This window comes from Dipodomys spectabilis, unplaced genomic scaffold, assembly GCF_019054845.1.
Source record: "Dipodomys spectabilis isolate Male_0828 unplaced genomic scaffold, ASM1905484v1 ptg000024l, whole genome shotgun sequence".
In the NCBI taxonomy this organism is placed as follows: Eukaryota; Metazoa; Chordata; class Mammalia; order Rodentia; family Heteromyidae; genus Dipodomys; species Dipodomys spectabilis.
Genome location: NW_024870701.1, coordinates 14,827,764 through 14,841,950, shown reverse-complemented (window position 1 = coordinate 14,841,950; position 14,187 = coordinate 14,827,764). Strand labels below are relative to the sequence as shown.

Below are 14,187 nucleotides of genomic sequence, written 5' to 3'. Positions count from 1 at the left end.
TGTACTCAGAAGAATCAATACCAGAGATCAGATCCAGACTGAGCTTGAATTACCCAGGGAAAGGCATCCCAGGTTAGCGAAGACACAGGCAGAGTCAACACTAGAAACATTCTGCTGGATACAGGAAACCATGAAGTGCTAAAAATATTAAGGGAACAGTTTAGGAAGAATATTGCTGAATATAAATACAAACAAGAATGCTCTATGTAAAAATAAGAATAGTTTTACTGGAATGTTAAGATTAGGAGTACTGCCCCTCATATCCCTCCCTCACCTTTTTCAAACTAGCACTTGTGAATAAACCTGTTTATTACAATCAGATACATGAGTTTATCTTCTGGGTGCTGATGGGAAAAATTCTATCCTGAGGTGTTTTTCTTTTCTTTTCTTAAAATAAAATGATCGTGTAGTCACTTTCAATTTGTATGATTAGATAAGATACAAAGCTTCTTGACTATAATTATATAATGTGATTACGATGACTACCTAAACAGGGGTTCTTTGAAGGAATGTTCTATTTTTAAATTCTTCCTTGTACTATGTTTTTAATCTCTGTCTCAATGAAGAAACAGAGCTGAGTAAAAATACTGAGGTATATCCCTATAATCCATGAATAAGCTTTTCCTTACAGAGCATACAGAAGTGATTATATAGTTGTGACAGATTATAGAATTGTGCACAGTTGCATGAACACACACACGCACACACACACACACATACACACATACAGTCTTAATGACTGATAAAGACAACATTGTATGGTGCCCTGGAGAATGTCATTGCTCCCCAGACATGGGAAGAACTTGAAATTTCTGGGGTGTAGAAGGGAGAATCTATGGTCGACTTGGATATACAGCCATGACAGCCTGGGAAATACTTGATTTTGTTTGTTTTGTAATGTCTGGTTCCAATCCAAGGCCTCATCCATGCTAGGCAAAGTATTTTACCACTGGGCCACATACCTAGTTCCTGCCCCATGATTCGATTCCCAAGGCACAGACACCCTTGTTAAGATGAACATCACTGGTGGGAATGTAAACTTGTTCAACCACTTTGGAAAGCAGTATGGAGGTTCCTCAAAACACTAAACATAGAGCTTCCCTATGACCCAGCAATCCCACTCCTGGGCATTTACCCAAATGATCACAAACCAGCCTGCACTAAAACCACTATCACAACCACATTCACTGCAGCATTATTTACCATAGCTAAGATTTGGAATTAACCCAGATGTCCCTCAGTGGATGAATGGTTCAAGAAACTGTGGTATATATATGTACAATAGAATTCTATGCTTCCATCAGAAAGAATGACGTTGCCCCATTTGTAAAGAAATGGAAAAACTGAAACAGTTATACTAAGCAAAGTTAGCTAGACCCAAAGAAACATAGGCTGTATGGTTTCCCTCAGTGAAATAACTAGGATATGTCTAAGATATTCTTAGGAGAGGATCACAATAGCTCAATAGCTATGTGCATATGACCATATGAAATGATGCTTTTTGAAGTGAACTCCAAAAAATGGAAACAAGAGCTTTTTGGGGGGTACTGTTTGTAGTTATTTCTTTTTTCTTTTTCCCTTGGTTTATTCCTTGTTGTCACTGTTTTTTTTTTTTTTAATTTTTGTATCCTTTGTCTTCTATATAAGTTTATCTGATTTGGGGAAAGGAAGGGGAATCACAGAAATGGTGGCACAAAGGTAAACCAGTGCAGCAGTGATACTCACTAAATATTACATTGGAAACAAACTTTACAACTTGGGGAGAGTGGGGACAGGATAGGAAAAAGTGGGAGAAAATGAGGGAGGGGGTAACACTGTTCAAAAACAAATGTACTCATTACCCGACTTATGTAACTATAACCCCTCTGCATATCATGTTTACAATAAAATTTAAATTAAAAAATAAAATAAAAGATATAAAAGCAAGTGAAAGATAATCATAAAATAAATATCATTGGACTTTTTTTGCTAATGTTGCAAATACTGTGATTTAATTCTATTGCAAATAAAAGACGTAAGGAAAAAAAGATGAACATCACCTTTCTTCCATATTAGGCAAATTGCAGAAACCTTTATCCTGTGACTATTTAAGATGCCAGCACACTGTGAAGCAGATCACTAAACATTTGTTTAGTGTAGGACAATACACACATTATCTGACTTGATCTTGACAAGTATCCTGAAAGGCAACAACTATGCTGCCTCTATTTGATACATGAGAAAATCCAGTTTAAATAATTGTTAGTGAAAGATCCTAAGTAATACCTCTGAAATCACCAGGATAGCTGTAGAACCAGCCTGAAGCCCTAGGCCATTTAACGACCTTGCTCAAATTCCTAGATTCTTTCCATAACACTCAATCATGGCTTTTGAATTCAAAAACTTCACTCCCATTTTCCTGCCTGTCATTTTCAAAAACCACTGGAAGATTAAAAAACAATAAAAGTAAGTTCTTAGGTCATTCTTTCTGAGTTCAAAAACTCTTCTTCCATTTCCCTGCCTGCTTGTCATTTTAGGTGGCCCAAACTAGATAATCTTTGCCTAGTTTTAGAGTTTCCTAGAGGTACGAGCATATAAATATGAGGCCCTGGTCTGTAAATATTCCAATGTAACTTGCAATATATGAAATAAAGAAGCATAAAGATTTGCTGGAGGTCTGAGGAGCACAAAGTATACTCTATCTAATTTATAGGCTACTAATTAAGGACAACCCAGAATGCTATTTATTTATTTTTCTTTTATAAGAATTGCTATTATAAAGGTGATATACAGAGGGATCACAATCACATAAGTGAGATAATGAGTATATTTCTTTTTGGGCAAGGTCACCTCTTCCCTCACTCTCTCCCAGTTTTCAGGATGCTATTTATAACAGTCTGTCAAGTTGGTCCATAAGTTTCTTTCATAACTACATTTATATCATTTTTTTCCCAGACAGGCTTCATAAAACATTATGAATGGTCATTTTAGCTGGGTGTGGTGACCCAGGTCTATAATTCTAGCTACTAGGGATGCTGAGATCACAAGGATTATGGTTTGAAGCCAAAAAAAAAAATATTCACAGTGGTACATACCTTTCATCCCAGTTATTTGGGAAGTACACAAGGTTCATGCTGGTCTGGACATAAATGCAAGGCCCTATTTGAAAAATAACAGCAAAAAGGCTTAGAACACAGCTCAAATGGTAGAGCATCTGCCTGGAAAGCACAGAGCCCTGAGTTCAAACTCCAGTACTGTAAAAAAAAAAAAGTTCATTTTGAATCTTCATATGGATAAAATAGAAATACAACGTTGCCTATGTTGAGGATACTTGATCAAAGAAAATTCTTTCTTTAGATGTTAGTAGAGACTGTCTATTAGGGAGTATGTCCTAAAATAATAAAAAGATTTAATGTATGGAGAAGTGAATCCTCTGGTTTAATGCTTCTTAAACTTTACTGTATATATTAATGACCTAGGAGTCTTTTGTGACAGTGAAGACTTTGTTAGAAATTTTAGAGTATAGACCCAAATTTTGCTTTTTTACCCTCAGGACTGGGGAGTGAACCTAGGGCCTTATATATGGTAGGCAAGCACTACCCCTGAGCTATGACTACAGCCTGCCCAAATTTTACATGTGAAGACATGTGATGCTAATGGGAATAGGATGCAGTTGGGTAGCAATGTACCATTACATTCACTTGGACTTGCTCTTGGATATATAACACAACATTGGAATGGTTAGTGGAGTTTTATGTTAGCCCTACTTGAGCTAACCATTTACCTATGGAAATATCTATTGTACTAAAAGATTTGTGAAAAAAACTTTAAATATACCTGAAAAAATGAAAAGATGGCTAATTTTCTAGTTCTGGCCTTAATATCTATTGCCCTTTAGAATTAAACAAGTTGGACAGAAAACTTCAGCTTAAAACACAAATGGCTTCATTTATCCAGAAAGTAACGGCAGCTCAGAAATTTTACAATTCAAGAAATGTAACCTGAGATCAGATATTCTACATTTCAGCAAAGATAGCCATTTTGAGATTGTGTGCTTAAAAATAGTCACTAAACTGAGTGAAGATGATAAAAAAAATCCCCCCAACAACAACAACAAAAATAAGGTGGGAATATAGCTAAAAGAGAATTTTAGCTAACAGTTGAAAAGTAAGCAATCAACAATTTTGAATTCCCTGTTTTAATAAAAAATTCAGTAAGTCAAATTATTTCATAAGTTTAGGAACTAATTTGGAGAGAACTCCTAGCAGTATAAGTCTGGCATAACTTATATTAATCACCATCTATTTGGTAGGTATATGAGAGCTAGATTAGGAAGGAGCACAGTTAACTGAATGTGGTCTGGTTCCTTAACCAATCAGCACAGGTGTGATTCACTCTTTTCCTTTTCCATCAATTATGTCACAGGGAATGCTAGTGGGTTATGTTGCCTTGGGAGTCAGTAATTTATGTGCAATTATAATCAATTGTCCTAGGATGGAACTAAACACATATAAGACCTTTAGTATTGTTCCACTTTTAGAAATGACTTAGCTAACAATTTATAATACTAATGTGTTGTTTCCTAAAGTGAGGAAAGAAACTCTTTATGGGTGTTTTCAGTCTATAAAGCAGAAGTGGCTTGATTCTGGAAGGGGAAAAGAGGACCACAGATAACAAGGTTATTCTGCTAGACTACAGGAAACTCATTTGCATGCAGACTCATTGCACACTCATGTGCAGTCATCCATGGCAGTAACAAGCTATGTAAAAGAGGAGATTTTTCTTAACGGAAAAAAGTTTTATACTGGGCAGTACTTACAACAAAAGTCTGAAACAAGTTCCCATCAATGTAGTTGTATGCTTAGATATCCTGCTAGAATCTTAATAGTAATCCTTAGAGCCTTGAGCAGAAGATAAACTCATTTGAATTTCTTGATCAGAATCTGATCAACTTTTGGATATGGAAATTCTAAAGCAAATTGTGCTATAAAGTCAGCCTTTAGCAGTGTGAGCAATTCTATTTGGATATGCTTACTATTTATTTTTAATGCACACTTTAAAAGGAAGTGCTATGCTCCAAAGCAACAAGTGTTTACATGTTTTAAACGTATAAAGTGATAGATTCCGCCTTCATGAACTGACACAGGTGAATTTCTCATGGTTTGGAGAGAAAGAAAGTTCCTGAACAGCAAAGGCAAGAGTTCATAGTAGAATCATGTTTAATATCTCCTAGAGCTCTGGAAACAATAGCTTGTTATTACTACACTATTTGGGAACAGTTGACTTTATCACTAAAATTTATTATTTAGGAATGTGTGTTTTTGTAAAATGAAAACATGCACAAGGAATACATGCCAAAGGACTATCTTCCATGTTTAGTGATTAGTTGACCTATGCTTGGTAATAAATTTTGTTTACCTACTCTAGAGGGAAAAATGTTGGAAAAAAAGATGAAGGCTTTAAGTGAGCAAATGCTCACTTTAAATTGGTGTATATTAAAGTCAGGTGCTGGTGCTCATACTTGTAATCCTAGCTACTAAGGAGGCTGATATTTGAGGACTGAGCTTTGGACATACATACCCAAACAACTCTTCTCTCCAATTAACCAGCAAAAAGCAGGAAATGGAGTTGTGGGTCAAGTGACAGAGTGCCAGCTCTAGAGTAAAAATCCTAAGCAAGGGTGCAAGACCAAGCTGGGTACAAGTGGTTCACATTTGGAATCCTAGCTACTCAGGAGGCTAAGATCTGAGGATTGCAGTTCGAAGTCAGCCTAGACAGGAAAATCCATGAAATTCTTATCTCCAATAAACTACTCAGAAAAAGCTGGAAATGGTGCTGTGGCATAAGTGGTAGAATGCTAGCCTTGAGCACAAAGAGGCTCAGGGACAGCATCCAGGCTCTGAGTTCAAGCCCCAGGATTGGGGAAAAAAGTACAAGACCTTGAGTTCAAGCCCAGTACAGGTGTGCATGCACAAGTACACACACACACACACACACACACACACACACACACACACACACACACACACAAAATCCCATAAATTGGAGATGCAGAGTTCGAGCAAACTCAAGGTCTGCAATTTTTTTCCACAAGTATTCAGGAAATATTTTAGGCCTGTGGACCTTGGTACAACTATTCTGCTTTGCTAAGGTGCACAGAAGCAGCCACAGATAGGTATGATTCCAGTCCAACAAAACATTATTTTGGACCCATAAATTAAAATTTCCTATTATTTTCAAAGATCCTTAGTTTATTTGATTTTTTTCAGTTATTAAAAATCAATCACTAATCACTCTGTGTGAGTGTGAGAAAGAGAGAAAGAGAGAGAGAGGCACTTCGATTTAAACTCTGGATCTTATACTTGCTAGGCAGGCATTCTACCCCTGGAGCCAGGTTTCCAATCATTTTTTGTTTTTGCTGTGTTTTGAAAAGAGTCTTGTATTTGAATTTTTAATACTTCTCAAATGTTACAAATTTAGAGCAAAAAAACAACGACAACAACACACCCAAAACCAAACAACTAGAGTGGTTTAGAAGTACTCTATGTTTTACGGTTATCCCAAATTAAGAATAAGTTTCTTTTTTGGGGGGGGGGGTCCGGTTGTGGGGCCTGAACTCTGGGCCTGGGCGCTGTCCCTCAGCTCTTCAGCACTTGAGCCACAGTGTCACTTCTGGTTTTTTTCTTTTTGCTTATGTGGTGCTGAGGAATCGAACCCAGGGCCTCAGGCATGCAAGGCAAGTGCTCTACCACTGAGCCACCTTCCCAACCCAAGAATAAGTTTCTTTTACTATGATATGGTGCTGGGTTTTGAACCCAGGCCCTCATGCATGCCCTCATGTAAGTCTAGTGCCTTACAACAGACCCCTCAGATCGTTAAATGTCTCAGTTATTCGTGATGTGAATTTTGCAAGAGATTTAGATTATTCTTTGGGGCTCCAATAGATGAATGAGGCAAGGAGTGCTTGCCATGAGTGGGTTGTGCTTTGAGAGAGACAGTCAAGCGTGTGTTGGAGGACTTCTGAATGAAGATGCTAGGTAGGGAATTTAAGCTTCACTGAATGCTGGGAATAATCTATAAGGGCCCCTAAAAATGAGACTGTTTATGTTTCTATGACTTGGGAAAGATATGAAATACTACTTGGTTACTTAGATAGCAAGCTAAAGATGGCTCAGATTGTCTGGGATTAGTATGGCTAGGTTAAGGATCAAGACAGCTAGAGCAGGATGGGCATAGAGATGATCTGATCTTTTCTAGCCTAAGTGTCTGGGTCAGAGGCTACCAAACTTCTATGATGTAACAGATACTGGAAAAGTCAACAACCCAGTGTTCTGGCTCTGGCATTGCCATCATGGATATACTTGTGCTATTTGGATTATTGGAATATCATTTGCCCACCATGCTTAGGTCCAGAAACATGAGTAAGACTAAGAAGTTCTATAAATTTTGAGTAACTAGACTGAGTGATTTTCATTTGGTCTCAAAAACTTCTTAAAAAAAATGAGAGGACACTCTTCCTCTCAACAACCCCTTTTTATTCTTGTAAATATTCAGGTTAGGCTCATACCATCCTCTGATTTAAAAAAATTCAATCATGCATTTATCTCGCTAGTCCTATTTTTTCTAGACTACATTTCGGTCTTTCAATGCCAAAATGGAATAAAAATTTTAGAAGGACATCCCAAAATTTTAGAAAAAAGCATATACATGATTTTGCCCTTTGGAAGTTTTTATTACTATTTGTGTTGTGATCTGCCAAAATGCACATCCAGCTTCTTACTTTTAAATATGCTGGATATTGGAATATATTTTCTTACTTTATTTATTATGGTCCTGGGAATTCCCAGGACCTTGTACATTCTGGGTAAGTCCTTTGCCATTGTGCTATAATAAAAAATCCCACATGTACTATTTTTAATCAGAACAGTTCATAGAGGGCAATAGAAACTATTTAACCGATTATAAAATATCTCCTGGATTAAACAATTACCTTAAAGCATTTGCATAGATAAATGCCTTTTATATAATGAGGGGTAGGAAAGTAAACTTGTATGAGATGAATCTTTGAAAAAGTGTGTTTAAACAACATAATAGTTATGTTCAAAATGCTAAAGTTCTTTTTGTGTAAGTAAAATGCAATTAAACAAATTACCTATCATTTTTCAGTACTTCAGAATTGTAACAGCTGGATGTTAGCTTCTACATACCTGAAAGGTCTGTTAATAAAACAGAATGTCCTTAAGAGGCTTTGTCTTCCCATGTTCTCCCCACCTTCTGATAAACTTCAGTACAACTGAGTAATGTTTATGGCAGGAAGGGTCTTGTGCACTTTACTATGGGCACTGCAGACACAAGGCCCTTAGGAGATAGAATTCCAAGTAGGGTAAATAAATGCTGCAGTACAGGTACAGAACAAGTTCAGAAGCTGCCCACATTGAGAGCTTGTTAAACACCAGACATTGTTCATCTCTTTAAAGAAACAGAAGGTGGAAAAGACAGCAATTGCAGACCAGAACAATGGTGATATAAAGCATCTGTACAATAAAATAAAATTTAAAAAAGAAAAAGAAAAAAGAAAGCAAAATGAAAAGAGGAAGCAGTACAGAAACTGAAAGTAATAGCAACAAAAATAGAAAAAATAAATTTACTCAATGGCATGCATCTGCAAATGAATTATCTTACATTCATCCTTTGAGTATGAATATAGCAAGCAAAATAGCAAACAAAAATTTCATATGAAATGTTACATGACTCCATTTCTATTTAAATAGCTCTTTTAACTCATCTTTAAATGTATAAGCGAACAGTATCTGACTTTTTGTATTCAAAATGTATGCATAGCAAAATTCTCTGTTCTACTTCACAAAACCCAAACCAGCTTAGACTTTCTCAGTAGTTTTATTAAATATGCTTTTCACCATGAAAATCGCATGACGTCTAGTTGGCTTGTTTCTCTTCTAACAGCAGCAAGCATTATAGGAAATAGGTAGAGTGTAGGAAATAGGTAGGGTGTGGGAAAAGGCACAGCTCTTCCAAGCAGACAGATCCTGATTAGATATTAAAATGTGCTTTCAAAAGAATGGTGCCTGTGTGTGTCAATAAGGTACTCGCTATTACTTCCTATTCACAGGGCTCGATTTGGAGTGCAGCCTGCTGACTCACCAGGCAGCTCCAAGTATGCTTCTGCTGGGTTTCCCTGCTGCCTGCTAAACATGAATCAGCACAGGAAAAAAGTCTCCCTTAACAACAGTGCTGAAGTCAAGATCGGATGGGGGAACTCTATCTTCCCAACCACCAGACTCTAGGCAGGGAAGGGGAAGAGATGTGGTAGGTATCACTACCAGCTAGGCTACCAGATGACAGACAGTCCAGTCCCATGCCCAGGCTGTTAGTCATGAGCACATCCCAGTTTCAGTGTCATTTTGCTCACCCACTCAAGTAGTTATCTTGTCCAGCAACGCCTGTTGGTGAGGCCACTGAACTCTTTGAATAATAGAATTAACTGCAGCTTTTTTTTTTTTTTAATTACCCAGTTGCTACCATACCTCCCCTGCCCCAAACAACCATCTTTAACCGTTTGGGAATATGAAGTAGATTGCAGGAATTTGCACATCTTCCCAGGTGACTCTGGAACACAGTTTGGGGTGGAAAAAAGCATTGCTTTTCCCCATGCATGGAAAACTTATCCAGTAAGCTTTCCTCAGGACCACTTGATAGGCTCCCGAGATGTATAAACATTCAATCCCAACTGGTGGTAGTTTGGCAGAAAGAATGACAGCAAAGTAAGGGAGCATTTCCAGGAAGAACTCTGACCACGCAAGGACCATTCCTCATTTCTCTTGGAAAACAAAACAAAACAAAACACCCTTAGCAATCGAGGTCCCAAGACAGGAATACCACGTGTAAGAATAATCCTCTGATTACCTTTTGATCTCGGATTTGTTTCATCCTGCAATGTTCCGACAGGTTGTGAACCGCGGTTCCTTCCAGACTATAAGTGCTGCTCTGACCACCTTCCAGACTATAAGTGCTGCTCTGACCACTGTCGAGACGATACTACAAGCTTCACCTACTCGCCCAGAACCTCCGCCTTGCAGCCTGGCCCCGGGGCAGATACTATGCTAATTAAGAAAGTACTTCCGACTTAGGGAGTAAGGGCGGGTGCAAGTTAACCCTTGGTTTTACAGTCTCCCCAGTGGTGCATTTAGTGACTTCCTCTTGCCTAGTGGGCCTGGACCACTTTCTTTTTCTTTCTTTATTGGGGGTGGGGGGCAGGATGGGCAAGGACAGTGAATGGAGAAGACTGGGCAGTTGGGTGGCATCTGGGTGGGGGACAGGCTGGGGGGCGGGGGGAGGCCGGGTCCGCTGGCGCAGAGGTGAAGGGAGGCGAACGTGGGGAATATTAATCACTTCACGCGCTGCTGGGCTGGCGAGGACGAGCCGGAGGGGACGAGAGGTTAAGACAAAGACTCCTCCAGATCAAATGGCTACAAAGCCCCCTTTCTTGGACTTTGCAGTTCCGCCTCGGGCACTGGACTAGCAAAAACGCCTCAAAAGCCGTGATCAAACTCGTCCTTACGAGCAGCTGCAAGTCTCCAGGTTCAGAGGGGCGGGTCGTTCAGGACCCCCCCCCCCCCCTCCACACACACACACCTCCTTTGGGTCTTTGTGGGACTTCTGGGTTGGCGAGGGTAGTGGGAAGAATCTCTACCCATCCCGAGTGCAGGGTGGCTGAGAAGCACTCGCCCTGAGCGCAGGGTGCTCCACCTGAGCGCGCACTCACCGTCCGCTCGCTTTCCCACCCACCAGACTCCAGAGGCGGCCCTGGAAGTGGAGGGGTGAGGTGAGCGTGGGAAGGGAAGCGGAGGGGGCGGTACGTGAGAGCCCCGAGTTCCAGGAGATGCCCGCTCAGCCCGCGAGCACCCGCGCGCCACACACTTCCTGCTCTGCCTGCCCCAAGCGCGCAGCGTCTGCGCCCCGGGCTCCAGCCCCGCGGGTGCGCCAGGACCCCCGCACCTGCCAGACCCCCTCCCCTCCCCTCTCTCTCTCCGATCCCAACTCCCCCCCTCTTCTAGTTGGCCTCAGCCTTCACCCCCTCCGCCGGTCCACACGGCTTCTGCCAGCGTGGCAACCCCAACTCCTTCCCCTTTCTCGGGGTGCGCGACGCCGGGGGCTCCGAAGGAGAGATGCTGCTGCCCGCAGGCGATCGCGGCGGGGTGCACACCTCGTAGGAGGGTGTGGGTGCAGGGAGGGGGGGAATCTGCGGCGTGGACGCCCCCATAACTTCTGGTTGGGCAAGAGAGAATCCCGCCCCCGGTTCGGTTGGCTCCCGGACCCGCAGTTCTGCAAACCCGGCGGCGGGAGGAGGTGCCGGCCGAAGCGGAGCCGGGGAGGGACCCAAGCCAAGGAAGGGTGTTGGGGTGCGCCCGGGCGGGACCGCTTTCAATGCACTGGGCTCACCTGCTCCGGGGCGCCGGTCCGCGCGCTCGGCTGACAGCTGGGGGCTTTGTTTTCTCCACCCCCTCGCCGGCCGCGCTCCGCCCCCGCGGGCGCACGTGACGCGCCGTCTGCCACCGCCGCGCTGCGCGCCGTCCACTCCCGAGAGCCGGCCGGGCGCCGCCTCTTCCCGGGGCGGAGGTGGGGGGGGGCGGCAGGGGGGGCAGGTGGAGACCCCAGTGGTAGTGGGGGGGGGGAGTGGCAGGTCCCAGGTGACCCGCAGGGGATCCACTGGTCCCTGCCCTAGAAAGCCAGGATGGATCGATGCCAGGGAAATGTGCCAGCCAGGGAAATGAACTGTGCTGATGGGCCTTGGCGAGGGAGGAGGCGGGCGTGGCTCGTTAAAAGGGGCTGGGAAAAGCGACTCCACACCCTGAATAAAGTACCTGCGCCCCAAGACTGAGGGGGTGATCTGCACTTGAACAGAAATGCAGCTGCTGGTCACACCAGCTGTTCTTACTCCTACCTGGGGGAGGGGGCCCCGAGGGGTCTGACCTGTTTTCATCCTGAACATTATTAATTAAATGAAACCCTTCTGAGCCGAGTCACACTACTAATGATTTAATAACGGAATTTTTTTTTAAAACTGGAATTTCAGATCTGCTTGCTCCTGTTGATATTTGGGAAATGGGATCCAGGCTGGAAGAAGCGAATGCCAGAAGATTATTGATGTGGGCATTTGTCCATTTGGAACAGCACCTATTTTTAATGAAATGAATTGAGAAAATGTGCTGGCTTCAAGATCCAGCTCGGTATCTGCTGTTTTTGGATGTGTTCCCGACCCTTGCGGATCAGAACACTCTCCAGTATTTAAAATCCTAAGAAACTATTGTCAGAATCCTTCCTTTAGCCCATGGAGACTACATATTTACCCCCACTCCGATTGCTACTCACGGGGAAAGATCGCAGTCTCCTAGTATTCGTTACATTAGGTGTCTTCGTAGTGGAGAAATCACTGTGCTTCCCAAATTTTAATGTGCAGAGAGATTCCCTGGGGATGTTGCTAAAACCAAATTCTGAGTTGAACCCGTCTGGATTTGGGCCTGATTTTCTGGGTTTCTAGCAAATTCCTGGTGGATGTCAGTGCTGTTCATTTGAGGATCCCATTAATTAATTTGTTTATTTTGGTGCCAAGTACTAAGTTTTGAACTCAGTACCTCGTGCTCTTGCTTGGCTTTTTCTCTCAAGGCTGACACTCCACCACTTGAATCACACCTGCAGTTTTGGCTTTGTGATGGTTAATTGTAGATGAGTCAGATATTGCCAAAGGCTTGCTTTGAACCATGTTCCTCAACTTAGCCTCCTGAGTAGCTAGGAGTTGTGAGGCATTGGCAGCTGGCCAAGGACTACACTGCCCTGCTAACAGCAGGGCTTAGCACATACTGAGCACCAGATTTGGCATTGGCCAGACTATTCTGGGTCCTTACAGCACCACTTGCTAGCTGTGTAGGAAGTTGCTTTTTTTTTTAAACGTTGAAGTATCCCAAACTGTGATACTAAGATGATTCAAATACCCACCTAATAAAGTTATCATGTGGATTAAATGAGAATATCCATATAAAGTAACCCAGCATAGTGTTGGACACATTTACAAGGGTTCACCAAATATAAGCTAATTACATAATGATGTCATCATTGCAGGAGCAAAGCTGGCATATAACCCAGTGTGCAAATGGGCAAGGGCTGAAGTAGCCAGCCCCAGGACAAGGCATGTGGTCTACAGCATGCCGCCATATAAGGTATGTTTCTTGAATAAATGAATAGGGTTATAATTCAGAACAAATCATAATGTGCAAAAAAAAAAAAAAGTTCTTTGGTTTCTACTTCACGCTGGAGCCAGGTGTCAGTGGCTCACACCTGTAATCCTAGCTACTCAGAAGACTGAGACTTGATGATCACAGTTTAAAGCCAGCTGAGGGAAGGAAAGTCTGTGAGACGTTTATCTCCAGTTAACCAGCAAAAGGCTGGAATTCAAGTGGTAGAGTGCCAGCCTTGAGTGAGAAAGTTAAGGGACAGAGCCCAGGCCTTGAGTTCAAGCTCCAGTACTGAAACACACATAAAAAGAATTCTTGATTAATTGACTGAGACATTGAATTAAAAAAATAATTCTGCTTTTTATTACAGATAATGTCCAGCTGCCTGCTAGATGGGTAATCTATTTTCATACTGGAGCGAGCAAATGGATTCTTAAGGAGTTGTGCATTTTTTATTCTCATTAAAAACCTTGAAATTTAAATGTAAATGAATTTATTAATGAAGCTATGATATTCTTAGCGCTCAAAATGAATGGCTATTGTCATCACATTTCTCTTCCTTCCTTATGTCTCTTCCTCTCTTTGTCCTCCAAATGTAAGTGCTAAGACTTGTCTCTTAGCTTTTTCATTCTTATCATTTGCCTCAGAAATTTTATTCATGTTTTATCTTCAACTTTCAAGTGTGTTGACATTACTTCTGAATCCATATCCCATTCTTAGTTTGCTTCAAAGTGCCATTTCTGCATTTCCAATGCCTTGTTATTCATTTGCACTGAATTTCCTGCTAGCCTCTACTGTGTTCTAATTTAAACTTCTTCCTTCCATAAAACTGATAGCTCCTTGATTCTAAATCAAGAGGGCCTTCTGTGTTTAGTAGCCTTGTGCTAATCCAGAATATAGAACAGGCAACATGATTTATCCTAGCTTTCTTTGTACCATTCCCAGATATTTCCCTTCC

The 14,187-nt window shown here is 41.6% G+C and overlaps 1 protein-coding gene across 4 annotated transcripts in view; it reads right to left on the bottom strand.

The window, feature by feature from the left end:
- Mapre2 (microtubule associated protein RP/EB family member 2) overlaps positions 1–11,513 on the bottom strand; it is a 164,451-nt gene extending 152,938 nt beyond the window's left edge. Inside the window, exons 1-2 of one of the 4 annotated variants that reach the window (XM_042675112.1) lie at positions 10,023–10,066; positions 9,904–9,992 (exon numbers count right to left, since the gene is read on the bottom strand). In XM_042675112.1, the coding sequence (XP_042531046.1) occupies positions 9,904–9,927 (24 nt within the window). In that variant the 5' untranslated portion in view covers positions 9,928–9,992; positions 10,023–10,066. Of the gene's footprint in view, positions 1–9,903; positions 10,073–11,330; positions 11,399–11,439 lie in introns of those variants that run through there. The other 3 variants (XM_042675115.1, XM_042675114.1, XM_042675111.1) reach the window with 3 other exon arrangements.
- Positions 11,514–14,187: the final 2,674 nt, after the last annotated feature.